The sequence below is a fragment of the Aptenodytes patagonicus genome, chromosome 17, assembly GCF_965638725.1.
Source record: "Aptenodytes patagonicus chromosome 17, bAptPat1.pri.cur, whole genome shotgun sequence".
In the NCBI taxonomy this organism is placed as follows: domain Eukaryota; kingdom Metazoa; phylum Chordata; class Aves; order Sphenisciformes; family Spheniscidae; genus Aptenodytes; species Aptenodytes patagonicus.
In genome coordinates, this window is record NC_134965.1 from 4,276,167 (window position 1) to 4,303,439 (window position 27,273).

The window sequence follows — 27,273 nt, forward strand, 5'->3', positions numbered from 1 at the left end:
GTAGCCCACTCCGATCCCAGAGATGACACAAGCCCATGGCTGAGTTTCGGTTCTAAAAGCGTGACTGGGGACTCAAACACTGTGTGACGGCTCTGCTGCCACTCATCCACACATACAACCACAACTGATGACCGGTAAGAGCTGCCACATCTGCCTGAAAGTGCCTTGGGGGACTCCTCTTCAAGATTATGGTGGAAAAGAAACACAACAGAACCAGGTTAAAAAAACCCAACCAAACACAAACCCCCAAACATTTATTACAATAAGCCTGTACACGTTTAAATTGCTGTATGGCTCCCATCCTCATCTAAACATGGCAGGTGAAAAGTGCCGCAATCCGTCCCACTGTCACTGCAATGAAGCGATTACTCTTGCTTTGAAGCAACGCTGCCAGGCCTCCCGTCACCTGCAGTAGTTATTAACTAATTACTTAAGATTTGTGGGACTTTGTTTAGAGGTGGTAGTAGGTCAAAACTAATGAGTTTATAAATGCGTCCCGGCTGTTTATAAATAGGTGGCAGCTGCCTTAAGGAAAAGAACTGAACACAGCTCAGCAGGGATCTGCGCCACTGCTGGACTGTGTGTAATCTGGCTGCCTCTCTCAGGGCTGCAGCTACACCAGAAACTGATTCTAACAGTAGATTCTACGAAAAACAGCAACTGCTTCCCTGCAGCCCGGGGTTTACAGCACCTAGGCCCTAGGCAGGTATTCCCTTGTCCAGAAATGGTAATAACTTGTTCTGCTCTTCTAGGAGTCACTCACATTACTGAATTTTGCCAGCTGTGATAAAATATGTACGGACCTTAAGGGAGCTGCGCCTTGTGAGGATACATCCAGCCTCAGGTGATAGTCTGATGGGACGCGTACCAGATGGGAGGAGGTCATATACCAGAATGGAAATAGGAGGCAGATTACGGCAGGATGGTCACGTTACCACATAGCTTTTGTTATTGCCTATTTAAAACTACCAATTCCTGATCTGAGTAGTTTGAAAATAGTGAATCGGAGGAGCAGGATGGTGAGGTTCATCTGAAACAACGATCCTCATAGGTGGCTTCCAATATCTTCTTTGCACGGTATCTAATACAAACACTAAATGAGGAAATACAGCTATGACCTTTGCCTTCTGTATTCCAAGAATTTGATAAAGCTTGTATACAACTAAACTGCACAAGTTTCTAGATACTACGTACCTTAATTGTAGGAGAAATTCAGGCTTCTCCCTGCTACCTTTAAACTCTTGGGAGTAAATCAGGTGACTGGGAGGGAGCATTAGCACTACAATGCAGCAGGCAGAGTTCAAGCCGCTGGAGGACTGTGCATAAACTGAGGTCAGCGGTGCTGCAGTTCTTGTGCTCACTACCTCGCTGCCTTAAAACACATCGCACCCGCCACCGTGCACACAAGCGCCTCTTTCCTGACTGCACAAGATATCCATCTTTAAATATAATTCAGGCTGTCTCTTACAGTTTGTTGCCAGATGTGAAAATACCATAGGAATAAAGCTCTAGGAAAGAAAGTATCCTATTACTGATTTTTTAGCCACTAACTTGGCTAAAGTGTTTCCTCCTTCTCTCAACTCCATCTCCACACGTTAAAAAAGAGTCACAAATAACATGAAATTGTTATTGCCCCCTTTGCACAGACAGATGGAAGGGAATGGAGCTGGAGCTGCCACTGCCCACCCAAAGTGCAACATTTCGCTGCAGGACTCTACGCTCCCCTCGAATCCAGCACTCGGAGTCACACCTTTAGGACACACTGCTCGGCCAGCGGATGGCAGCCGTCGTACTCCTCCAGGTGAGGGTTATCCAGATCGCCTCTGTCGCTGTGCTCAGCGGAGTCCGGCTGGCCCCATGGGGGACCGGTAGTCCTGACGCACACGCAGTGACTCCCCCTCGAACCAGGTCGGTACAGCTTCCGAGGGACTCCAGTCCAGTCTCTGTTCACTCCCCCACTAAGAATGGAAAATTAAAATAAATTACAATTCAAACCCGTGAAAACGCTTCCAACGAATTGAGAATCATTAGATAAAAAACAAGATGATCTGGGAGAGTTAGAACTAACAATACACTCACTGAGGTAGACTTTGCTCCCAACAGCCAACATCCCACAGCTCTCTGATACCTTTTTACTGGCTGAGCTTCAGAAACCTGTGGCCTGAACCTGGCCACAGTTCTGGCCAGTGAATCAGTGCCTGAATCAGTGCCTGAATCAGCGCCGCTACATGCTCTCGCCCTTCTGGGAGCAACCAACTTCTGCTTCCCACGTTTCTATTGCTGGAAAAGGAATCATAGCCTTATGTAGCACAGCGTGTCTAATGGCAAAATGCCTTTTTTGGGGGTAGCTAAGTGCTCACAGATAACCACATGCCTTCTTCCGTGCCGTGACTGAACACAGTGATTTTGAGAACTAGGGCAAAAGAAAGAAAAAAAAAAAAGTCTCAAGTACTTCCGCAGCTACTTCATAGTGTCTCTTTATGGGCCAAATCCTGCCTGTTCCCCTAACTACTGCATCTTTTAAGCCTGTAAACTCTTACACAAGTGACTGCCACACAACACCCAGTCCCAAGGCTGCACCCAAGCTCATTCACGCATAGAGCGGATCTCCCAAGGTATGCAGTGCTACTGGCCTAGAGAAACGAAGCCTAAGCATTTTGCAATGTGGTCTGCGAAACGATTTCATCTTCAAACAAAACAGTCCCTAAACTGAGCGAGGAATATAACTAAACAGGCCAAGTAGGAAATGACTATTCAAAGCTCAACCTCCTTTTTATGTGGTTAAGTAAACACTGTTGTGGCAGTAGCCCGTGAGACAGGCTGTGAAACTGTCTGAAAACCACCAGCTAATCCTTGCATTCCTGATAGGTGAGAAAACGTGTTTGAATGCAGCAGATGGTCCTAGTGGGATTTCTGTCCTGTTTTCCCGAGAACAGGAGGATCATGTGCACATGTGGCAAATTCTGAAACCTGATTTTGACTGCAGTGTGACAGAAGAGTTTTTGCCTCAGAAATAAAATTCCTAAAAGTATCAGCGATCAGGATGAAACTTCATTTCCCTTTTACCTGCTCACCAGGTCAGTGAGCAGGGCTCCCCTCCGCTGCCTCATGCTGGAGAACATTTTTGCTAGCCCAACCTACACCTCTGTGCAACTCCAGACTGGGTGGAGGCTATCAGCGGTTCCTGTACTGGCAGAGAAAAATCTAGCGACTCCGATTCACACCGCAGCAGCAGGGGCTCAACCTGGCACAGGGCGAACGGCACCGCTGCTCCTTGCAGGTTGGCTCTGCCTCCGTCAGAAAGCACAGCCTGAGGAATGCAGACAGGGGAAGGGACCATGCCCGGCGTATTCCAGCCATGCCAGGACCAACATGAGGTCCAACCTATGCCCTTCTGCGGAGAAGTCGGCAGACCTCACCTACAGACTATGGAATGTGGTGGCTGCAGGAGCCGGGACATCTTCCTGTGCCACTCCTGCTAGAAGAGACAATGACAAAGCTCAGGGCATCCAAAAAAAGGGCAGAAATGCTCTGCCTCAAAGGGTCGAGCAGGATGGCAGGAAGGCAGAGTTTACCTCTGTCTGGAGCACCAGAATCGGCTGCCCTTAGCAGAGCTCCATTCAGAGTTGCAGGGTGGAAACTGCTGCTTCCTCTGCTCGCTTTCTGCTTGGAACTTCAGAGCTTCCTCAATCGCAGCCTCAGCCTGCCTTAAGGCTTCTGTCGGTGCCCCATTTTCGTCATAGAATCTGCCCACCAGCTTCCCTGGGATAGAAGATCAATTAAGACCACGGTGTTGCCAGGCAAGGAAAATGAATAGTTCTGTTTTTTTTTTTTTAAAGTTGTTATTTAAAGACAAAAAAAGGAGGATCTCGCCATGGCCCAATTTTAAAACCGAACTGAGCTTACATCCCTTCCATTCTTGGTTCACACAGCAATTTACCTGTATTAATAAATCCATGCAGGACAAGCCTAGGCACAGACTGGTTAAAGATCAGAAAGTCAACGCCACTTTCAGCTGCAGAACCCAGAAGCCTTTCCCACCCGTGCACCTCGCTCCCCAAAACAGCCTCCCTGCACTGCCGCTCCAACAGTCTCCCGAGTCCTGCTCATTTCAGTGCTCGCAGCGCTGGCTCCACGCCTTTTGCTCAGCAGAGACAAATAAAAGCAGGGCAGAGAGCTGCAGCTGACAGCCCGGGGCAGGAAAACCGTTAAGCTTGGCCTTAGAGGAAAGCGGGCCTCAGACTAGGTCTGATTTCCCAGCGGCTCCAGCTGATGGCTCACGGGTGTCAGCACGCCGGTCTCCCGCCGCACAGGTGAAAGACCCTCACCAAGGCGGACACGTCGTAGACGAAACCTGGCCCTACGCAGCGCTGCGTCCCCCGACCCGCCATCGCCGCGCCGCAGGCCCACCCTCGCCCACCCGCCCTCCTCCCCCTCGTCAGCCCAGCCAGAGCCGCTGCCTCACCCACGGGGTCGTAGTTGTCGCTGTAGAAGGAGAGCCAGCTCCGGACGGTGAGCACCTCGCCCGGCGACAGCGCCGAGACGTCGTCCACCAGCCCCGCCCGGGTGAAGTCGCCGGTGGCGAACGCTCTGCTGGCATCTCTCCCTGCGGGGCAGGCGGGCGGTGAGCCCCGCGCCGGGCCCTGCCGGCCCCCACCGAGCCCCCGCCGGCCCCCACCGAGCCCCCCCACAGGGCCCTGCCGGCCCCCACCGAGCCCCCGCCGGGCCCTGCCGGCCCCCACCGAGCCCCCCCGACAGGGCCCTGCCGGCCCTCACCGAGCCCCCCCACAGGGCCCTGCCGGCCCCCGCCGAGGCCCGAACCCGGGGCCCCGCAGGCCCCCCGCACCCCACACCCCGCTAGCGGTACCTGCGAGGCCGCTGTAGGCGCCGCCGGGGCCGTAGTGCCTGCGGCCGCGCTCCACGTCGAAGACGCGGCCCAAGACGGCGAGGTAGAGGCCGGGCTCGCCCGCCGCCCCGCGGTACCGGGCCAGCTCGGCGGCGCTCAGCAGGCGGCCGCGGGCCGGCAGCAGCCAGGCGCGGGGATCGAACCCGCGGCCCAGAAGGCAGGCGGCCCCCAGGCACAGCAGCGCCGCCGCCGCCGCCGCGCCCCGCCGCATGGAGCCGCCCCGCCGGGCGGGTCACGTGCCCGCCACGAACGCGCCCGGCCCCTTCACGACACTTTCCTCGCCGCGCAGCGGCGCGGCGGCGGCTGACGGCAGTGTGGCCGGCGCGGCGTATGCGCGTGCGCGGGACGGTCCTTCTCACGGTTCCGCTTTACGGCGAGCGTCGCGCGGCGCGGCCGCGCCGTGCCCGTGCCTTTCCGGGGAGGGGAGGGGCGGGGCGGGACTTTGCGGCGCCGGGTGTCGCTTGGCGGCAGCGTGGCGCGGCCGCCGCCGGCCGGAGGCTGACAGGTGCGGGCGGGCCGGGAAGTTGCTGACTAAGCCGGGCCGGGCGGAGCCGGGGCGGCGGCGGCCGGAGGAGGGGGAAGGAGAAAGCGGCTCTGCCGGGCGTCGGGTGGCAGCGTCGGCGCCTCCGAGGGGCTCATGGGGACGGCGGCGAGCCACAGCAGCGAGGAGGAGGAGGAGGGCGCCGAGGAAGGCATGGAGGGGGCGGCCGCCGCGCCTCAGCCCGGCGCTCCCTTCCCGCCCGGCGCCGCCGCCGGCCCGGCGCCGCCGCTGCCCCCGGCCGAGGTGCTGCTGGACCAGGCCCGGCTGCGGGAAGCCACGGCGCGGCTGCAGGAGGCGGCGCTGCCCGAGTCGCTGGTGTCGCGGCACCACAGCACGCTGGTGCGCTGGCTGGAGGAGCGCCTCAGCCGCGGCGACGAGGCCGTCAGCCTGGAGCAGTTCTGCGAGGTGCTGGAGAGCGTCTCCCGCCTGGCGGCCGGCTCCCGCGGCGAGAGCGAGGAGGTGAGGAGGCGGCCGGCGGGGTCAGGCCTCTGCCCGGGCCGGGGGGCGCCGGCGGCACCGGCTCCCTCCCGAAGGATCCGCCCGCCCGGGCGAGAGGCGGGGGACGCGGAGGGGAGCGGGGTCAGCGGGAAGGGAGGCGGTGGAGGTGGGTCTCCCTGAGCCGGGGGGGGGTGGTGTGGGTCTTCCCGGGCCCTCGGCGCGGGCGCGCTGGCGCCGGGGCCGTGGCAGGGGGCCCGAGCAGCGCGGCCGTTGACAGGACGGTGGAGACCCCGCTCACCCCCTCCTGGTGACTGGGGCAAGGCCAGACCGGAGGGTTCCGCGGCAAGGTTAAAAAAGTGGCTGCCGCTACTGAGAGGCAGGCTGTCAGCTTGTAGATACCTTCTTTTAATTTATGCCTGTTTTCAGTGATCGTGCCCAGCAGGTACTTGTGAATAAAATGGGTATTTACAACGGTATTTCTGCTGTTGCTGCCGCTAGTGCAGCTGGTGGTAGGACAGATCGGAAATTCTGTACGAGTGATTCCTCTGAGATACTTCTTAACCGTATCAGCAAGCCTAAGTTTACCAGACTTAATTTTATTGTTGCTTTTCAAAACCAGCAGTGAAATTGTCAAGTACCTCGTTGGTATCCCGTTACGTATTGTAAAGTAAGAGTTTTGGAAAACTTGTAGGAAAGTAGTGTAACAGAGTTCCCCCTCCACAGACAGAAGGTCTTAAGGTAAGGTTTCCTTTCTGCTATGGAAGGAGCATGGGGAACTTGACATCTAGAACGTTTGATCTTTAGCTTTGCTCTCTAGCTAGCATTTTAAACGCAGCAGAATACCCTGTTGGGAATTTCACACTCAGCTGAGAAAGCGCTTATGTCTGAATTTCTGACTGCATGCAGTTCCTGAGTCTCACCAGTGACTTCCTTCTGTCTTTGTATTGCTCCTGAGTAGTAGAATAACTTGGTAAACTGTTAAATCACACATACGCTCCTTGAAGTCAGTGCCGACGTATTAACAAAACTACTGGAAACTGGGAAGAGATTAATTTTGTTGTACAGATAGGTATGTTTATACCAGACTGTTTTAAGTAGCTTGCTAAAATGCTGTCTCCATTTCCAGTTCCTTTGCAAGAGCCAATAAAGAACACTTCTTCACTGGTAGCGACAGTAAGGGTGAAATTAGTACATCGGGGTTCTTTCTGTTAATACAAACAACTGAGCTGTGCGGGCTGCAGAAATATTTTGAGGATTGTCTGTATTGCACATCCTCCTCTGCATGAAGAATATAGGGGTTTGGGTTCCCCCCCCCCGCTCTTGGGACTGGGGAAAAATTTGTCAAAGGATTTATCATGGTATGGATATGTGGTCACATCTAGTCTGTCCTGCAAAGCTGAGATGTTGGGAGTTGTGTGGAAAACCTCGATGTCTTTCTATAACTGGCACTAGCCCATGGGCTGTAGTATTTTAGATTTCCAGGATGTATTTTACACTGATGAGAAGTTAATTTGTGGGAGGCAGGTCGATAAGTTTCACTTTGTAACATTTATAGAATCCTGTCTGGCATAGACTAAGTTTTGATCTGCCCATTAAGTTTTTCTGTTCTCAGTGCGGGGCTTGTGAACCACATACTTGAACTGCTTTATGGACAAAGTGAACCTCTGTTTAAACGCAAAATCTATTTTCTAGATAAACTGAATCTCTGAATCCTTTTTTATTCATTAGTGCTTCAGCAGCTATCGTGTAATGTACCCAACTTTTGCTTGAAACGTTAATGCTTCAGTTCTACTGAGAGGGAAGGATGAAATACAGTTTTCCTAAGTCACACTTCAGGTACTCTGCCCAACTCCTGAGCTGCCTGTGAGATGAGGGGGAGATTTTTCCATGTGCTGTGTTTCCTGGCGATCACCTTAGCCGTCATTTCCCAGGAAAGATGTTTCTTTTACGTTTCTTCGTGTTCAGGGTTGAACTGGGTAGGAAGCGTGTGGACTTAACGCTTTTATTTAGGAGCAGAATGCGGCTGGGTTGTGGTAGAGCTGCTACTGCGTTTGTATCGTGTCCCAGTCGTGAACACAACTCAAAAGCTCTGAGTACAGATTTGCATACTGATTTTTTTTTTTGTTTCTTTTTTTGCTTATACCCCCATTGCACAGGGCAGCTTGTCTGAGCAGTGGAAATTGTGTATGTTTTGTGTCAAATATAAAGTTTAAGCTGTACTGAACAGTCAAAAAATAATTTTAGAGTTCTGGGGTCGGTGCAATCTCCTGAGATCGTAGGAAGAGTTTAAAAATAAAGTAACAAAATACTGCATTAAGATGCAAAGAAAAGCATATATGTGGTAATCTGTCCTTACATGAAAGTATATGAAATTGGTTTAAAGTAGCTATCGGCAGATCCAGCCTTGTCGTCTTGTGTGTGGTTTGTTTTCACTAGTAACATCACAAAACTTCCTTGCTTGTTCACTTCATACATTAGTAATTGCACAGTTTGACTTCAAATATGAGGAGAAGAAGTCATAATGCCAAGAATGGCATGGTACGAAACTGTACATTAAATGTTTTTGGCAACTGAGTTACGTTTGTTAAAATTAATTCCCTCTGTATTGTTGTCCGCAAGCAAAGGTCTTAGGTTTTTTGCTTCGGTGTCTACCTGGTGCCCAGCACCAGTCATCTGTACTGGCTGTGGCAGCTACTGGATGCCCAGCACCGGTCCTCTGTGCTACTAAGAATAAGGTTTTTAAAGGTGGTCATTGTTAGCATGGGTTCTGCTGTATGTTTAACAAGAGTTTGTAAAACCGCTAAGCTAAAATTCAGATCCGTGCCGCAGAAGTGCCGTTGGAGCTTTAGTCAGCTAAAATACGGCATTTTGATTCTGTTGTCTTCTGAGGACTTTGCTCTCATTTAAGTGGTGTAATTATGTCATGGTTCATTGGCAGGTTATTTTGATCTAATCATTTTGGATTATTTCTCTCTAGGATAGTGCTTTTAATGGTACATCAAGATTGATAATCAGGTAGCAAACCAAGAGACTGAAGCGTAAGCTTCCTCCTGAACAGCAGCGCTTTCTTGACTCTCAGACACGTGTGAGATGATCTGTTCTTAGAGGCCAAATTTACTTGGCTATGTAGCTGAACTTGAAATACCAAGTTCAGGGCTGGGAGACTGAAGTCATGCTTGTAAAGAAATATCTTTTGTAAGTGCATTCCCAATTTATATGGAAAAAAAATGGATGTTCCTGAAATACTGCATTTCTTTTGAGGGTACGTTCAATTTTTTTTTAAAATTAAACAGAAGTTTGTTTCAAAACTAAAAACGTTTGTGAAAATATAGCTAGGTGTTTTTTTTAATAGTAGTGTGTCACTGAATCATGAGCTCTCTGAAGTGGCTAGTTATGAGCTTGGTTCTGTTTTACAGGCTTAGCTGAATAAAAATATCTTGTACTTTTGTTAGTACAAAGATATGAAATACATAGCTGTGTGAGTTACTTTTTATACATGCTCAACACAACATTTTATATTAAAAATTTATATTAAGGTCAAAGTTAATAAAGCTGGCAATGGTTCCCTTCAATAAGAAAAAAAATATTTTCTAACTCTCCATTGTTTTCACAAATACTTTGGCAAACTATGTTAAACTGGTATTTTGTGTAGGAGGACAGTATATGGAAGGAAATACACACTTAAAAAAATATTCTGGTTCTAAGGACACTTTCTTGAATAAAGAAAATACTTAAAACCTGAAAGAATTTGAGTGGATGAGTGCGAGATGGATGCAGCAGTAATGAGCAATGGATGGTATGGCTTTTAGAACTAACTCGCCCTTTAATGGAAGAGCTTTTTAGCGTGCTTTTGTGAGCACCTTCTTCATAGTCACAGATGTCGGGTGGATGGATACTGCTGATTCTCTGGTATAGATGATGTGCTGTCTCCACCTAAGCGTAACTACAGTTGACTTCTATAGGAAGGCAGCGCAAATGCCTTAAAACTTGCTAAAGACTGCAGGTTTCCAGCCAGGCTGTTTCCTGTTGTCATGAATTCAATACTACGGAAAATGGATTATTTTGATTTTTATTTAATGGTGTTACAATGTTCACTGCTACGGTTTCTATGAAATACCTCGAATTTCTGCTTGAAGTAAATAGTCTGAAAGAAATGTTCTTTTTTTGTTCCTCTTCAGGCCTTTGCACAATTTGATGCTGAAGGAGATGGCACCGTAGATGTGGAGAATATGCTGGAGGCTCTCAAGAATTCTAGTGGAGCTAATCTTCAAGGGGAGCTTAGCCATGTAATCAGGCAACTGCAAGCTTGTTCACTAGTTCCAGGTATGAGAACAGAGTGACAAAACAAATGTCCAAGTCCTGCCCTATATAAGGAGTGCTGCTTCAATAAATTGCTTTTATAGTGGCGTTTGTCCTAATCTTCTCAAAACCATAGTCCCAGTCATTCTTGCTTCTCTAGTATCAAACAAGTGAAGTTGCTGTAAACTAAAAATTTCCCATAATTATATCCAGCTCACTGACTTCCATAAACCCCCAATATTTTCTTCTCTGTGTGACTGGGGAGCTTCTTATCCTCGTTTGGTTTATCTCACAGACAGAAAACGGTTCCTTGCAAAATTTTGGCGAGTGCCTAACTAATGCAGTCTTGTACTGGGTGACTGGAGGAATAAATCCTCCATTGAGTCGGGTGATGAGTCATATCCTTTATTATAATTATATTGTTATTTAGCATTTGAAATCCTGCTAAAACATAATTCACGTTTTATAGCATATAGTTTGGAAAGTGCCAGTTTCCAGAATTTGATTTCTGGGATAAGTATCAGTTACTGGCTTTCCTTCCAAGCTTTTGATGCTAAGTGGCTAAAGGGGATTTGCCTTAGAGGATCAGACAAGAAGTGTTAAAATTGGCTAATAGAGAAGTCAGAGGAGAGTACTTATGGGGTAGTATTCTATGCATCTAAATGCACTGTGATTCAGAGTACCACTGTTCAGGCGCTGAAATGTCTTATGAAGTTGGTGGAAGGCATTAGGCACCTCTTCGGGAATAATCCACAATGCCAAAGTGAGATGCTTGGCGTGGCTCAAGGTGAGTGATGCGAGTACATCAGCTCGTTAGCCAAGCAGCATCTGTTTCCCCTAGATATTGAAGGTAAGGTTTTGGAACTTTTGGGACAGCAAAACAAGCATAAGAACTAAGATTTTTGGTAATTTTTTTTTTTTTAACCCCTTCAGGCATTTCAAGTAACTGGCAAAAATATTTGCACCTTTCACAGTCCTGTGAAGGTTGCAAACTTGAGCTACTTCATATGGTGGAATGTAGTTCCAATATTGGCTTAATTTGGATTTACCTAGTAATAAGATGTAGAGGGGGAAAATGATGACTTGGTCAAGTCAGATGTTGCAACAAAGATAGAAATAATGTCTCTTTCTAGGTTTTATTGATATATTTTCTGAATCAAAAGAGCGTCTTGGTCTTCATGCTTCAATGATACTGAGATTCTTGCACCGCAATCGGATTTCTAGTACTGCCATCCCTTACCCAGTGTTGGAGTACTTCAACAATATCTGTACTATGCGGTCTTCTGTATTGAAGGATTCTTTAGATCGACTTCTTCTAAAAGAGAGAGGTATGTAGTACCTTTCTTTTTTTTTCAGGATGGTAGTGTAACCATAGCTTGAAGAAGAGATTACAGATAAAATAAAAAGCTTTCTTTACTGTTTAATCTTTAACAGGCGTGACTTTTTATGAAGTTGATCTGCATGCTTCTGTGGTTTTTTTGTTGGTTTTTATGAGGCACATAAATTGATTTCCTAACTGCCTAGCAATCTGAGTAACACGCTGGGATGTTTTTCATCTTTCTCCTGACCTGTTTCAGAATGATGATTACTAATTTGCGATATTCTGTATTCAGCCAAGTATCTCTACTGGCTGCTGGGAACCTAGTTTCTCTGTGAAGGTGAATGTTTTCTGAAGTTGACTGTTCAGTATTAAAAAATGATGTATTGTTTTGGGGTGGAGGTAGTGCATCTTTTCTTGTATTTCAGATGGGACTGTCCTGGTTGTCTCCCTAGAGGGAGAGCGCCTTTTCTTCACAGTTTGACTTGATATTTTCAGATCTCTGCACTTCTATTGAAACAGATCAAGTTACCTGGGGAAACAGTCTGCTTTGTCCCTTCCCTAAAATAGCTGAATTGAGGTTTTCTCCATCGTATTTTACTTTTTCCTCTCATCTGTTTGTATTTTGACATAATAATAATAAAGCACTGATGAGGCCAGTAATGAAAGGAGGAGATAGAGGCTATTGAACTCCAAGCAAAGTAGGTGTTTTCGTACTGCAAGTGGTAGATTGAGATTATTGTGATTTCATCTGAAATTAAACTTTGCGGTCTTCTAGGTTCTGTCAGAAACACTTCTTCAGAAGCTGTGTTCTGTGCCAACAAGTTAATTTATATGAGATAATTATTATAAAGGTATAATAATTCTCAAAAACAAGCAAAAGAAGAATGTTATGAGTGATTTCTTTTCTTTGCAGAATACCCCAGTGACTTGAATGGTAATCAGGAGTCGGACAAACTGAAGTCTGTCACAAAGTGCTATACTCACATAGAAACCTCATCCAATTCCGCCGATATCGACAAGATGACAAATGGAGAAACTACATCCTTCTGGCAGTCGGATGGGAGTGCTCGCTCACATTGGATACGGTGAGCGACACGGCAGCATACAGCTGAGTTTTGGGGTAGTTAGTCCTTAGGTTTTACAGCCAGTGGGATGTAATTGAAAAAAATTGTGGAATTAATGAGTGACAGATGAATATAGTTGAAAGCAGAAGTCATTAATCGCTGCATAAAGTTTAAAGGCCTAATCACCAAGTAAAAGTGTTCACCTGTAAAACGCATGCATCTTCCATGCTGATGCATATCCTTGTTTTGTAGCTTTCCAAACTGTATTATAGGTGCAATGGTTAGTACTTGAATAGAAGCGCTTTGCCACTGTCTGGAAAGTTCCTGCTCCATGAAACAGAAATGTTTAGTGGTTTTTCAGTAGTATGTATAGAATGTATACTTAAAAAAAAAAAAAAATCTCATCTTGGTCATTATTGACACTACATTTTTATTCCTGAGGAATAAATTCTCGGTTGAAAAGCTGAACGATAGAAAATTCTACTTTCCCACTGTCAGAGGTGACTGTCTTTTAGGTCAATTACAAGTTTTCTAACTCGTCCACCGTGGTATGGGGTTGGTAATGCCTGTGAAGCATTAGGTAATTTCCAGTGGATTTATTGGTGTTTGTAGAAGTGGAAACTGAGTGAAGCTAAAAGTGAAGTGTTTAGCTTATCTTCTCTTTGCAAGAACTGTTTTATCTCCTTTGCTTTGCAGTTTAAAGATGAAACCAGATGTTGTTTTGAGACATCTGTCCATTGCGGTGGCAGCTAATGACCAGAGTTACATGCCACAGCAAGTTACAGTGGCAGTGGGAAGGAATGCCAGCAGTCTTCAGGAGGTCCGAGACGTTCACATTCCAAGCAATATCACTGGCTACGTAACACTGTTGGAAAACGCTAACATTAGTCAGATGTGTGAGTCAATAAAGATACCATTGGTGTATTGTTTTGCTGCTTTTTTGAAGGTGAAAGTTTGGGTAGATCACAGAATGCTGTGTTGAAATGTCAGTCATTAGAGCAGAAACTTCTGACCTCGTCCTTGGGTCAGAGAAATTGTTTTAATTGTAATTTAATTTCTAGTCTATGAGAGAGTCTTTTGAGTCTTTCTCATGGTATCTGTCTAACTTGGGCTAAGGGTTGACGAGCTAGAATGACTGAAGATGCAGTTTTAGCCTCTCAATTTGAAGGCACTGGGCAATTTTAAAATATCTTTGCTTGCAGAGTGAAAGCATATGTTGAATAATAGTATCTAGCAAAAAATCTGCTTCTGAGCAACTATTTTTTTTTTTTTTGGTAGCAAAACTCTGAAGTTGGTCAGATGATTTTTTGTAAAGCAGGTTTTATGCTAAGGATTTTTAAGTAGTGTTATTTTTAAGTCTGGTAGATCTGTGGGTGCTACATTGGAATCAATCAGAGGAAAGCTGCTCCTTCCTACAATGGTTTCTGCAGCTTCAGAAATTTTGTCCCTTTGGTTCAAATAGGCGCTTTTCACTAAGCTGAATTTTCACTGCTGCAGAAGTGGGCAGCAAGGATATTGGTCCTCAGAAGTAACTAGGACAATGTTAGCTATGCAGAATGGTCAAGAAGTTATGTGAAAAGTTTTATGTAACTTAAAAATTTGCTTTTAGGCTTTACTCTTTTTCCCTATCTTCTCCACTACCACTCCCAAGATGCCTCCTATGTATGTAGGTAAAAAGGTACAGGTGAAATAATCTATAATCTGTTTTCCACTTTGAGGGTCTTTTACTACTTTTTTTCCTAATTTCTTGCCGTACAATATGTAATGGATCACATAGGCCATTCAAAGGCTACGTTTTCCAAATCGTAGGGTGCACGGTGAAGAAACACGTGTGTATAGTTGTCTATATGTGGGAGTACTGTTACATATCTGCTGCTATTTTTCTAAGAGGTTTTGCAGAAATTATTGTTTTGAATATCTGGATTCTTCTAGATCTAATCCAGCAGAAGAAATGGGAAAAAAATTCTATTTTGTGTTTTGACAGATGTACAGATAAACATCAAGCGTTGCCTTAGTGATGGATGTGACACCAGAATCCATGGACTCAGGGCTGTCGGTTATCAAAGGGTTAAGAAGGTGGGCGTCTCTGTGTGCGATGCTTCGGCTATCTGGTACTGGTCTCTGCTGACCTCGCTGGTAACAGCTTCCATGGAAACAAATCCAGCATTCGTTCACACTATTTTACAAAATACTCAGTAAGTACCAAACTTCCACGGTGTGTGGTTTGGTTTTTTAATTATTTGTTTTAAATACTTCCAGCTTAAGTAAACTAATTTACCTTGTGTAACTGGTTTCCGCTCCCTCCATTAAGGTGTTTAAATGTCTTTTTAGCTATCACACTGTTTAAATTTTGATATTTCTCTTTTATCCGTTTGCACATTCTAGAACAAGTGTAATTCTCCTAGCTGTTGTATCTAATCTAGTTGTTAAGCCGTGACTGAACGGACACTGAAAAATATGGTTTTTACCTATCCTTCGACTTGTAATAATTTTGAGAAGCCTCAAATTAATTAATTTTTGTTGTTAATTTTATTGATTATAAATATCGTACACCTTCCACTTATGACTGGAGCTTAATTTAGCTTAATTTTCAGCAAATTTTTGCTTGTGTAATGCTTTGTCATGCATTGCATGGGGATATAGTCGGGTGTATGCAATATCTCTGTGCAGATGTTTGCTTGTGGTGATTAGCTGTTTTCTGTGTAACGTTTCCTTGTTTGACTGCCAAAAACTTCTGCTCGATGACTTGAAGGTTTGGAATCCTGATAAAATCACTACACACCCACATCAACTTTTATAGAGCTTAGTTAGCGTGATGCCACCATGCTTAAGAGCACTGCTGTCATTAGATTAACGAGTACTGTAGGCTAAAGTCCGTTAAGCCTATCTTTTAATTTGTCATCTGTGAAACCTCTTTAGATAACTTTATACATGCTTATGTTGGAGGAAGGGTCATAGTTGCAAGCTTTACTAAAACTGAGGGCCTTCAGTTTTGCTACAGTTTAGATCTTTTCTAGAAATAAAACATGAATACTGAGCTAATAAAGCCTAAAAAAGTTGTAATGGAGAAATCTTGCCTAAAAACATGCTTTCAGGAATTACAAATTGAGTGTTTGGAATTACAAAGGAAAAAACCAAACTTTAGTATTGGATAGAATGACTTCGATGAAACTGCTTAAGAATTCCCATTTTCAGGGGTTATTACATTATCTTCGGAAATCAAGCAAAAATTCTGATCTGAGCTAACAAGTTTCTCTCTTAGTTTCTGTAATTGTTCTGAAAGAATTTAAAAGCAATTTTCCCTTTATTAATGGGCTCTTGCTCAATTCTAGAACTATTTAAAATGAAGCAGTACTTGGACACTAAGCTATTTTTAACGCTATCACAGATTTAATTCAAAACGCCTTGATTTGTCTTGTTAAATCTGAGATTGAGACTAGATTCAAGATTACCTAGCAGTCGTTGAACTTTCCCTGTCTAGAATGCAATACTGGTTTTATCTTTTGAAGAGATGCTCTGTGTAAGTAGATTGTCTGCACTCAGAAGCTATTTGTAGAGACCTGCTTGCAAAAAGCATGAAGATTCAGATGTCTAATTCATTTCAGCAGGCTGTTTTCTCCGATTCTGTCTGGTTTTCTGATGTTACGTTCTGTCCTTTTTACTAGGAAGGCACTGCAACACATGCCACCTCTATCCCTAACACCGGGCTCTACAGATTTTTCGAGCTTCTTATCTCCAAATGTTTTGGAAGAAGTAGATAGCTTCCTTATAAGAATAACAAGGTGAGTTTGTGCTGATGTATTCTGATGCAGTGGAAAATGGTTTAGAAGAATTTGTATAGCAAATTTATCTCATTTTTACTCACCTGCTCTTTTTTTAGTATCTTGAAAAATTCAAAGACATTAAGAAACAGGCACGTTAGTTTTTTCCATGTGAGCATTATTTGTCTTTATTTAGAAACAAAGTGTCCTGAGTTTTCTTTTCATACTGTTGGTTTTTTTCCCTCCCCAGTTGTTGTACTACTCCAGAGGTTGAACTTACACTCTTGGCCTTTGCCTTAGCCAGGGGGAGCGTCGCTAAAGTGATAAGTTCCCTTTGTACGATCACTGATCATCTGGACACTCCATACAAGGCTTCATCCCTTATCGCTTCCATGGCAACAGTCAGACAGAACCTGCTGTATAAATACGGTAAATGAATAATTGTTGGATCCTTTACTGTACATACGTAAGACAATATGCAGCTTTGAGTTGTTTCACTTGTTGTTCTGCTGGGGTTTAAAATTATACAAGACTTCTAAATTAACAACTGTTACCAAGAAGATAGCTTGTGAAGCTGAACTGCCCTAAAAGTTGGTGATTAGATCAGCTTTCTGTGATCTAAGAATTGGACCAGGTGGCGTCATCTTGAGGGAGAAAACATGAACTTTGTAGATAGTGGCCCCTATATCAAGATGATAGTGTTTGTATTGTATAAAAGGCAAATGACATCAAGTATTTTTATTCTTCCAATAACAAGCGTTTTTGTATGTTTAGCCTCAGTAAGTGGTCTCTCTTGCAGACGCGCACAAATTTAAGATGTGTTTTAAATGTACTGTCATTGGCATCTATTTACAGTTCTTTTATTTTCACTTTTATAAATTAATCTGAGTATGTCATAAGTGTAGAGCTGTGCGTAAGGTGGTAAGATTTTCCTGTATTGACTGTACTTGTTTGATAAATCTGTATTTTCTCAGGTGTCAACTTGTGAGATTATCATTAGTCTCTCATGAAGAATTTTTCCATTTGTTTGCCTTGTAGTATGTTTTGTCAGGACTTCTTGGCTTGTGCCAAAGAATATATTAATTATTTTATAATATCAGTATTTACTTTCAAAAGTTTTGAAAATTGCATTGTTTTTCCTGGAGTAGCTGCTGCTTTTTGTAAGACAAGAGTGGTATTTCATGTATTGTGAATTCCAAAGTGCGCAAACAGTTGAAGGAACATTAGTTGTCACGATTCTCGTTGTCCTTCTGTCTGTATCTAAAACTTCAGCTATTTTAGGTTAACGTATCTTTCATACTCCAGTTTCTGCCCCCTATTTTTTGTCTGACAATGGTAAAAAAATCTCATAGTATTGTAATTTTTTCCATTTGTTTTCTGTATGGAGAACTTTAGAAAGCATATTTTCCAGGTTTTATTATTAATTTGATAAACTTGTTGATTCTCTTAGGAAAACCCTTACGACTAACTCTGCAAGCATGTGATGTAAAGGGAAAAGAAGATAAATCAGGGCCTGAAAACCTCCTTGTAGAGCCATGGACTGGAGATGGTAAGAGCCTGGACTTAAAATCCAGAATATCCAACCAGGCACAAAGGCTGTTAACAAGGCTGTGGTGCTGTTCCATATATAGTTATATATAATTGGTGCTACTCAATAGTTTTATGATATGGAAGATCTGTAATTAAAAAAAGAACTACAAAGCAAAACAACAGCAACAAAAAACAAAACCAAAACCCCAAAACAAACCACTGTGTAAATTCTATTTTACAACGAGGTGGATTTCTCAGGAGCCAGTTTATTGTTAGAACAAAACAAACAAACAAAAAAAGATCGGATTTTGGGGAGAATTATTGATATTCTATGTGGAAGTCAGCAATGAGCTGTCACAAAGAAACTTACACTAGAGCGCATTTTGTGGGTTGAAGTCATGAATCATTCACTGCTAGTTTCCCAAATACTGAAGGAGAGAGATGGTAGAAATCATTGACATTTTCACTGACTGCACGTAACTATTAATTCTCCTTTAAAGCCTGTCTTTGTTAATGCAATGTTTTTATGTACTGGATACAACCTAAACAAAGAGACTTGTGTTTCTTGACCTCCTTTTTAAGTGAAATGCCACCTAATTTTTTTTTAAAAAATTGTGTATTGTCTTGTGCAGTGCTACTGGTAGATGAAAGCTATTGTGATAGAAAACCAGGCACGTTCTAAATGCTTATTTTACCCCTCTGTTTGCTCGTGTGTATTGTTTGATTTATTTTTTAGTTATTTTGTGGATTGTCTTCTGTTGTTTTATGGATCGCAGTTCGGGCAACAGTGAGTTATATCAGTGAACAGGGCCACAAGCCAAAGTAATATTTGGGAGTTACTAATAACCTTTAATGGGGAAACTCTCTTGAAACTGCTGCAGATATTGCAGTCCCAAGAGAGGCACTGGCTGGAGAAATCTGCGTACGCTCTTGTGGGAGGGTGTACTAACATAATACAATCTTTTTACTTGTCTCTTACTCTTTTATTTGGAAACACTTACCAATGAGCATTTCACTAGAAAAGCGTTGTGTTTTTGTTTTCCCCCCTGTAGTCCACAATCTTAGTGTTCCCTTTCAAACAGCTTGCGCTAGCAGTCCTTCCAACCTCATTCTATTCTCACTGCTGCTTTAGGTTTTCTTACTGAAACTGGGAAAACCAGAGCAAGTATCATTCTTTCTACTGGAACTGAATCTTCATTTCAAGTGACGCAAATTAGAATAAAGGTATGTAGTTCCTGCATGCTTTTGAAGTAGAAGGCTTGCTTTTTTCCCCTAGTAGTAGAGTTGAATTAGAATATTTTTTGTATGAACTCCAATTTTAAATTCATCATGAAATAGCGTTATTTTAGGGTTTTACTTTGGTGTAAGTCACAGGGAACTTAAGGAAAGGGAGGTCTTAAATTGTTCCAGGGTGCCACGAGTATGTAGTAGAGACATTTATTTCATATTGCTTTTGTCTCTATCTTGCAATACACTCAAACCAGTGACTCTTAGGTGTATGGTTTCCTTCTAAAGGGTATGGATTTATATGTAAGATCTTATATCTTATATTTAAAATAATTTTTCGACTCTGTGAATAGCAGGTTTCAAGATATATAGCATGTGAATTCGGATTAAATATTGGTCTTTCATATTCTTTTTAAAGACACCAGTGTAATTTGAATATTTGGTATGATTTTTACCTGGTTTAAAAACAAGATCTTGTGATTAAATCTCATGGGCAGGACAAAACTTCAGTGAGACTTCTGCAGCTGAATTTATTTATTTATTTAAGGCAAAGCAGTAGTTTAATTTCTGGAACAAGGATGCGTATTTCAGCGTCAAAGATAATTAAACATGGATGGACTTCTGGCAAGTAAATTCTAACTGGAGCTGGAGAGGCAGCTAAGCTGTTTTGCAGTGTAGTGATACTGGGATACGTAATTTCAGTTTTGTTTATTTTTTTTTAATTAAAAAAGTATACAAAATTAGAATGAGAATTAATATGTGGAAGTCTTGTTAATGTTAGGGTGCTATCAGGGTGATAAATGTAGCGAGTATTAACCACGTACATGATCCTGGTTCAGCGGGTTACAAAAGTTTTCATAACGCTTCTCTAAACGTGTTTCATCTTTCTGTGCAATTCCAGAGACCGGTATTGTCAGTATTTAGTGGCTTTTCATAACTTTCTTTTTCTGTGAAAGCAGCACCTTCTCTTATTGTCAACTTTTTAATACATTGCTCTGGATTTGTTCTTTTAGGTCCGAAGAGGTGCCATTGGGGCCCAGTGTGGGCTGGTGTTTGCTTATAATAGTGCTTCGGAAAAGTTCCACGCAGAGGAACACTTCAAAAGATTTGAAAGCTATGACAAATGGAAGCTGCGGGAATTCAAACAATTTTTAAAAAACAGGTATAGGTGGACTTTTTGTCATGAATACATGGAAAATAAATGTTATATTAGATCTTTTTGCAATGCCACTTGAACTGTTGAGAATTGTTCCAAATGACTTAAAACTGATGCATCATTTAATTGTTACTTATGTGATTTTAATGAGCCTCAATTTGATATGTTTGAGGAAATCTGTATATAGCTGTTGTTTTCAACCTCTTGATTTAAAGACCTGTTTAAAAAGGGATATAACAAAACAAACTTTCTATTGGAGATACAGATCACTGATAACAAAAACAATTTATAGGAAGATCATGTGTTAATTAGCTTTTATTAAATTACTTTCTCAGAACTCTTGCTTAGGAGTGAGGGGAGGTTAGGGACCATGACTAAAAAGATTTCCTTAATTTTCTTACCTTGCATGTGATAGAGTTTGGGTGTGTGAAAGTTTCTGTTGTTTCTCTTCTCGTCTTTATAGCCATAACATGCTAAAAATATTTTGATAGCATATCAACATCTTTGTAGTTTCTTTAAACTTTTTCTTTACAAAGTTTGTTACATTCTTTTATACATAGAAGCAGTTGTTCGTGTGATGATTTGGGAGATGATGATCCTATTGGCTGGTTTGAAGTGGAAGAAGAATGGGATGAAGTTGACGTCAAAATGCAGCAATGCAGAATTTCCCAAGTAAGAAACCATGAAAATCCATTGGCCCAGTCACAGTGAGCAGAGGCTCATCTCTGTGCTTTGTTGTAATGCCAGTTGAAATAAACGTAACTCTTCTTTGTGCAAGGAGAACTCTTCTGGGTAGAGGTAAAAATCAGTGGGCTTCTAGTTAAACAAATGATTCAACTTTTGTCCTCTGAGTTTTATTCTTTTTCTCTGTAGGTACATATATATATAGCTGTAGTTAAATGGTGCTTCAAGATCAAATTTAATGCAAAACTATGTGATAATGTACAGACTACTGGTCTTATCATGAGGAAGTATTTCTACAGAGGATGACATGATTGTTGCTTTATTCTAATATCTAGACGAATTAACTACTGCATAGTTATAGCATTTATTCTTTCAGAGCCAGGTTCTTCAACCCTTGTTTTAAGGAACAAACAATTACTAAGCAGTTCCATCAGTTAGGTCGATTTCCTTGAGGAGTGTGGGACTTTTCTGTTTCAAGAGTGGCAGAATATGGGTTTTGATTTGTACTGCTTAAGTAGGAAACTTTGCTTTTCAGATCCTGCATTTATCTTGTTTCTGGAGTCAGCTGTTGCATAGTTCCCCAGTCCTTCTTTGTACTGTGGAAATTAGCAGAAGTGGTGGCACAGTTATAAGTCAGCTGGGAATTTTTCTAAAACTGTCACTGCTTGCTAAGACATTCTGCTGTTGTCTGCGTAACCCTTAGTCCCTGAGACTTATGAGTGTGCGGAGTTACTAAGTACATTTGAATGGCAGAACTTGCTGTTCCCTTCAGCTTTGCGTTCTGTACCTCACTGTGGACAGATTGCTTAAAAGTATGTTTTAAGTATTACATATTGATCCTCTGCTTGCTTTTAAATGCAGCTAATAATTTTTTAACCTGCAAAAATGCTGTAACTATAGAGCCAAGGAACAGAGTATGCAGAATGAATGGAACTGATAATGAATTAACTAACTTTGCAGGTGCTTGTAGGGGTCACAGAACCATCCCTGTGACTTTTTTGGACGTGGGGAGAGTTCAAGCTTAGCCTGAATCTCAGGGGGTGATTGACAGGGAATAAGGCTTGCCCCTCTACCCCACCTGCAGTCTCCTCACACATGTGCACTCCTGTCTTTTAAAAGCCGAATTTGTACTAACTTTTAAAACCAAATCTTGTGCTATGTTTACATCCTTCTAGTACTTGATGATAAAGTTCTTGTGCACAAGACAAGACACAGCAGAACGGCTCGGAGTTCAAGGCCTGAGTGTTCTTGGCTATCTTCGGCCTATGCGAGACGAGCCCAATAGGAGCATGAACTGCTTGCAGTGCAGGAAGACTGACGACGATACAGTTTGTGGCACAACTCTTCTCCTGAAGACGCTTCATTTCATCCAGCAGCTGGCACAGGACCTGGTATTTTTACTTCTTAGTTCTTTTTAAGCATGTGCTAAAAGTAATAAGGCTATGCTAACAGTAATTGTGAATGCAGAAAGAAAAGTCTTGCTACTAGGTACCTAGTAACTTTTAAAACCATGCTGTGGAGAAAAAAAAATGCTTTCTGAAAAATAGCATTCTCTGTATGTTTACTGAAGTTGACTAGGAATACGCTCACTTTGGGTCTAGGAGAGAGTTAAACACCATTTTTCAGCATCAGGTTACAATGCTGGGTGAAGTACATGCAACAGAAGGATGTTCTACTGTCTGTTAGGTAATGTAGCTATTTCTGAAGCAAGCATGGGGAAAAGTGCTTAGAGAGGTAGCTAGAAAAGTTGCATAGATTAAAACATGTCCTCTTTTTATCTGAAGTAATTCTGTAAATATCTAGGGTGAGACATACACAGTTAAGAGATATGGCTGGTGTGTGCTAATGTATGTCAGCATGATGTACCCTACTTCTGAGGATACGTGTCAAAACCATGTTTTGTTCATACAGTGCATGCGTCTGTGCCTTTTCAGCTTCAATTCTGAACCATGGGCTGTCTCCTTTTGGCCATTACGTACTTTCAATCAAATTAGATGAGGAGGTAGAGGTTGTAAAGTCTTTTGGTGGTGGAGGACAGGGTTTGGGGACTAGACATCTGGAAAGAGGAGAGAGAGTCCTTATTAGTAGCTCTGTGAAGGGGAAGGTTTCAGCATGAACTGTCACATTTAGACACTGGAATATCCATGAAAAAACTTATACTGGCATTCGTGTTTCAGTATAACATGAATGCAAATTTATAGGAAACTAGGCTGCTTTAAGCCCGGTGCTCAGGGATTGACTCTTTATAAATGTGTTCTGTATAGAGTTAATTTTCCAATCCTGCATTTTCTTTGCCTTTTTAAGGTTCAACAGAAGGAGAGTGGATTAAAATACAAGTCATTTTTAGATTTCACAGGCCTTGATTTGCAGCTGTTCTGGAATTTTTACAATAAACTTCACCAAAAGTAAGTAACTTCTTTATTGTGTGGTGAAGCACTAATCTGTGTGTGTATGTATAAATAAAGTATGCTTAGTTTAGTTGCAGCAGTTTCTTCTTCCTAAACTACCTCATTTACATAAATAACATTTTCCTACTGCTGCCATATGTGTTTTTAACTATAATGTTATGTAGAAGCTTGAGATGTAGATTAATTTAGCTGGTAGCTATACTTTTTTTGGCTCTGTGCTCTCTACTCAGTGTTGTTTATCCATCTGAGATAGATAATGCTGCGAAAGTCACTATTTGGTGCAAAAGAGCTTCTTTACTAGTTTTTGCTTCTGTTTGTTTTATGCTTTCTTACAGCCCAAGGGAAGAATGCATCTTTGCTCAAACACTGCTATTGCAGCTTCTCCAGAGCTGCTTCTCTGTACTTACTGGAGACAATAAAACTGCTAAACCTCAAGAAACGTCTCAGAGCAAAACATTTGGTCACACAGAAGCTGCAGAAGAGCTTTATAGACATTTGTGTGAAGGTAATTTATATTGAATATATTAACTGTTTTGTCTGTTTTGTCTTACAAGTGTGTTAAAATAGTTACAATCTGGGAAAAGATATTTATTCCTAGAGGCCAAGTCAGCTACTGTTCCTTTGTTTCTTCTTCAGGTCAGTGTGTGCTAATTAGTCTATCACAGTGAAGCTTTCCTTGACCCTATGAAATGGTTTTATAGACTTTCTGACAACATGTGGTCTGGAAATAGCTGCAATTGAAAACTTCTTTCAAACGTGTCACTTGCTTGAACCGGCAGGGAGTGTGATCCTTTAACCATAACATTACTGGGGTTCATTTATTTCTGATATTTCATATAAAAATAAATGATCTTACAAGGAGTCTGTAAGGTTTACAGAAACACAGGGAAGATTCTGGAGCTGGTGAAGAGAATGGGAATTACACATTAGATTTCATTGGAAGTAGGATGGTACTCTCTTTATTCAAGTGTAATTTTTTTGTTAATTACCTAACAGTCTCCTGAAAAGCAAGCTAGAGATAAACCAGTTTATATAGAATCTGTCACATCTTGAAAACTTTATTAGCTTTGATAGTTGTCACGTCTTAATGTTCCTAGAATTAATTTACTCAATGAAGAAACATATCCTTAGAAAAATCTTTCTTGCCAGAAGTCAAAAAGTTTCCCCTCATTTTCTCTGTTTATAATGGGGTTGCGAGGAGTTGAGGTTGTGTGCAATAACACATTTAATTGAATTATGCCTCTAACGTATTAGATGGAGTATTAATTTGAACTTGTAATTTTGTTTCCTTTTTGTATGAGCAGTAGTGGATATGGGGGACAGTAACCTCATGCCAATGAAAATGCTAAAAGAGGAAGTTAAGAACACCTTACTCAGTGGAGCAGCGATCTTTTTCCCAGATAGACAGACCAGGCGACACCAGCTCTTCACTATGATGGTAAATCATTAAATGAGAAATTGATTGTTTAGTACCTGGTTTCTTTATGCAGTAAAGAGGACAAATCTGAGTTCTTGTTGTCAAATATTGCATACTTTGTCCCATTAAAGTAAAAACGTTATATTTTTTTTTTTCTTTGCCTCTTTTTACCCCCCCTTCTCTCTCTCTGCAGCTTACTCAAAGAAAGAGGAGCTAACCCTGCTTTCTTACCAAAAATGAATAGTAGACCACAGAAATTATAATTCTTTCTCACAGAGGAGGGAAACAGAACATATCATAAAAATAAATCTTTTTCCTTTTCTAGAAAAACATCACAGAGCAAGAACATAAGCAATCTGTACATCTTGCCTTCAGATCCTTGTGTACTCACTTCAGGTAAGGCATCTTGAAATTGAAAATAATTGTCTGATACCCCACATCTGTTAATAAGTTCATATTTAATCCGTTTTAGAAATGTTATTCCTCTGGAAAAATATTCTCCAAAATAATCAATGGACTTTGCTTTAGAAAGGAGAATACTACTACTTAATATGTTTATTAACTCAATAGCTATATAAAACATTGTCCAAGGAAAACAGTTGGTGCTGAAATCACAGTATACTGCTCATAGGCTTCTCCTAGGCTGTCTTCCAGTTTTTTAAGTTATTGTTTGTCAACGGTGATGGTTGGTATGGATATAATCAGTTTGGAGTCTTCAGAACCCAAACACTTTTGATTTTCATAGTAATGATACGGTAGGATCTCTACAGATTTGTCACAAGGATGACTAAATTTGTAAGTTGGAACTGTGTTACTTGTTGGTTAGTAAGATCATCTTTGTTTTGTAGTGATCAAGATCCAGGTGGACTCTTATTATTACCAGAGAAAGGAGTTTCTGCAAATTTTGACATAAGCGAAGTGCTGTCAGTCATGGATACCCTTCTGCTAGTGGCAGCGAGAGAGGTAACTGTCTTTGCACTGTTTCTCCTCCTACTTCTTTGCCGTGATTTTTGTATGCGTTCAAACACAAGCTGCATGCCTGAGATATATGCTAAAGAACTAGCTTTCCTGTTCTTCTGGATAAAGCTATTCATGGCTATTCAAGTCTGTAGGATTAGGTTTTCCAACCAATTGAAATATTTTCCTTTAAGCATTTAACATTTCGTAATAGTGGATTAAGTAATGTATAAGATGAGGAATTTTTCCATAGCGTTGAAAAGACTATGGCACCCTATCAACACTAGGAAACAGAAGTAATCATCCCATATTGAGAGGCTAGAATTGGTCATGCCACTAAGGGAGGTGTAAATGGAGGAGGGTCATTTACATATGCAGAAAAAATGTTCTGAGAACATCGAGTGACTCATACGTAGCTATTCCTATTTAAAATTGAGATTTATCAAAACAAAATACATTAGTTGCTTCGTGGTGTTATATGCTGCTTGTCAGTTGCACTTAATCTTTTTTGTGGGGTGAGTGGGATGATAATGTCCATCACAGTTTACTTAGTACATATTGTGTGTCATTCTGCAGAAGAGGATATGCTTTTGTTACATTCTTTATTTTTCAGTGTGAAATGATGATGCTGGATGTTGCACAGCAAGAGAGTGGCACGGTCTTGTCTTCCTTATTCTGGTCTGTTCAAGGTAGCCTCCTTTCATGGTGCTACCTGCAACTTAAGGGTAGCGATAATTCAGCCAAGGATCTTGCTGTAGAAATACTTAAAAACTGTAAGTGCTGGGACTGAATACAGAATTAGATGTGGTGTAATACAGGACTTTAAAATGTGATTTTGTCAAACTGCAGTATAATAAGGGTTCACCAGTGGTTGCCTGAGGCATACTCATAACTGTCATAGCATTTCTAATGTCTCTAAGGAAGGGATTTGTAGGCATATTGAGCAACTTAGAATTTTAACCGTACCAATATTTTTATGTTGGGAGAATCTTCAGAAAACATTTCAGCAGGTTTTGGGTGTCAAATACTGGGGGGGGGGGGGGGGGGGGAATACAGTTACGGAGTTTCGTTTGAACATTTTGGTTTCTTTAAGTTTCCCTTATTTTGATAAGCTCCTGTGTGGTGGTATATGTTTTCCTAGATGCTTGTAATAGCAAGAAGAAAGGAACTTAAGAAGCTGGACACGTCTAAGGGGTGTTTTGCTACAGCATTTTTTTTTTTTTTTAATGCAGCAGCTCAGTATTGAGTAGTTAATTGGGCCAAGTACTTAATGGAGATGTAATTTTATGTAAAATTACTTCACATTTATGTTATTTGTGTATAAATAAGTTTGTTGTGTTCCTGTCTTACATTTTAAAATGGAGTAGGGCTATAGCTAAAAATTACTAGCCTCATTTGTTACTTAAGCTGCACATAGGTTTACACAGAGAGGAGGCTATTTGGTACACTTGGATTGTTGAAACAATCTTGGAGTGTTTGATTAAATTACTCATCACTCCTCTTTTCTTTTTTTTCTTTTTTTTTTTTTTTTAAATTATCGTTGATAAGCATGGCTTGTTTCCAC

The 27,273-nt window shown here is 42.1% G+C and overlaps 2 protein-coding genes across 2 annotated transcripts in view; one reads left to right on the top strand and one right to left on the bottom strand.

Moving 5' to 3' along the window:
• Window positions 1–218: 218 nt before the first annotated feature.
• CYB5D2 (cytochrome b5 domain containing 2) lies at window positions 219–5,117 on the bottom strand. The gene is made up of 4 exons (XM_076354775.1): window positions 4,868–5,117; window positions 4,466–4,606; window positions 3,576–3,762; window positions 219–1,958 (listed from the first exon to the last, which is right to left on the bottom strand). The coding sequence occupies exons 1-4, from the start codon at window positions 5,115–5,117 to the stop codon at window positions 1,745–1,747; spliced, it is 792 nt and encodes a 263-aa protein (XP_076210890.1). The 3' UTR covers window positions 219–1,744.
• Window positions 5,118–5,444: 327 nt separating this feature from the next.
• The window catches only part of ZZEF1 (zinc finger ZZ-type and EF-hand domain containing 1), a 60,666-nt gene continuing 38,837 nt past the window's right edge, over window positions 5,445–27,273 (top strand). Inside the window, exons 1-19 of the mRNA XM_076354862.1 lie at window positions 5,445–5,906; window positions 10,064–10,208; window positions 11,318–11,512; window positions 12,419–12,590; window positions 13,266–13,465; window positions 14,554–14,764; window positions 16,235–16,351; window positions 16,581–16,759; window positions 17,781–17,879; window positions 18,993–19,084; window positions 20,101–20,249; window positions 20,804–20,915; window positions 22,103–22,318; window positions 23,232–23,332; window positions 23,671–23,840; window positions 24,640–24,773; window positions 25,078–25,148; window positions 25,601–25,715; window positions 26,323–26,482. Coding sequence (XP_076210977.1) covers window positions 5,544–5,906; window positions 10,064–10,208; window positions 11,318–11,512; window positions 12,419–12,590; window positions 13,266–13,465; window positions 14,554–14,764; window positions 16,235–16,351; window positions 16,581–16,759; window positions 17,781–17,879; window positions 18,993–19,084; window positions 20,101–20,249; window positions 20,804–20,915; window positions 22,103–22,318; window positions 23,232–23,332; window positions 23,671–23,840; window positions 24,640–24,773; window positions 25,078–25,148; window positions 25,601–25,715; window positions 26,323–26,482 — 3,001 coding nt within the window. The 5' untranslated portion in view covers window positions 5,445–5,543. The remainder of the gene's footprint in view (window positions 5,907–10,063; window positions 10,209–11,317; window positions 11,513–12,418; window positions 12,591–13,265; window positions 13,466–14,553; window positions 14,765–16,234; window positions 16,352–16,580; window positions 16,760–17,780; window positions 17,880–18,992; window positions 19,085–20,100; window positions 20,250–20,803; window positions 20,916–22,102; window positions 22,319–23,231; window positions 23,333–23,670; window positions 23,841–24,639; window positions 24,774–25,077; window positions 25,149–25,600; window positions 25,716–26,322; window positions 26,483–27,273) is intronic.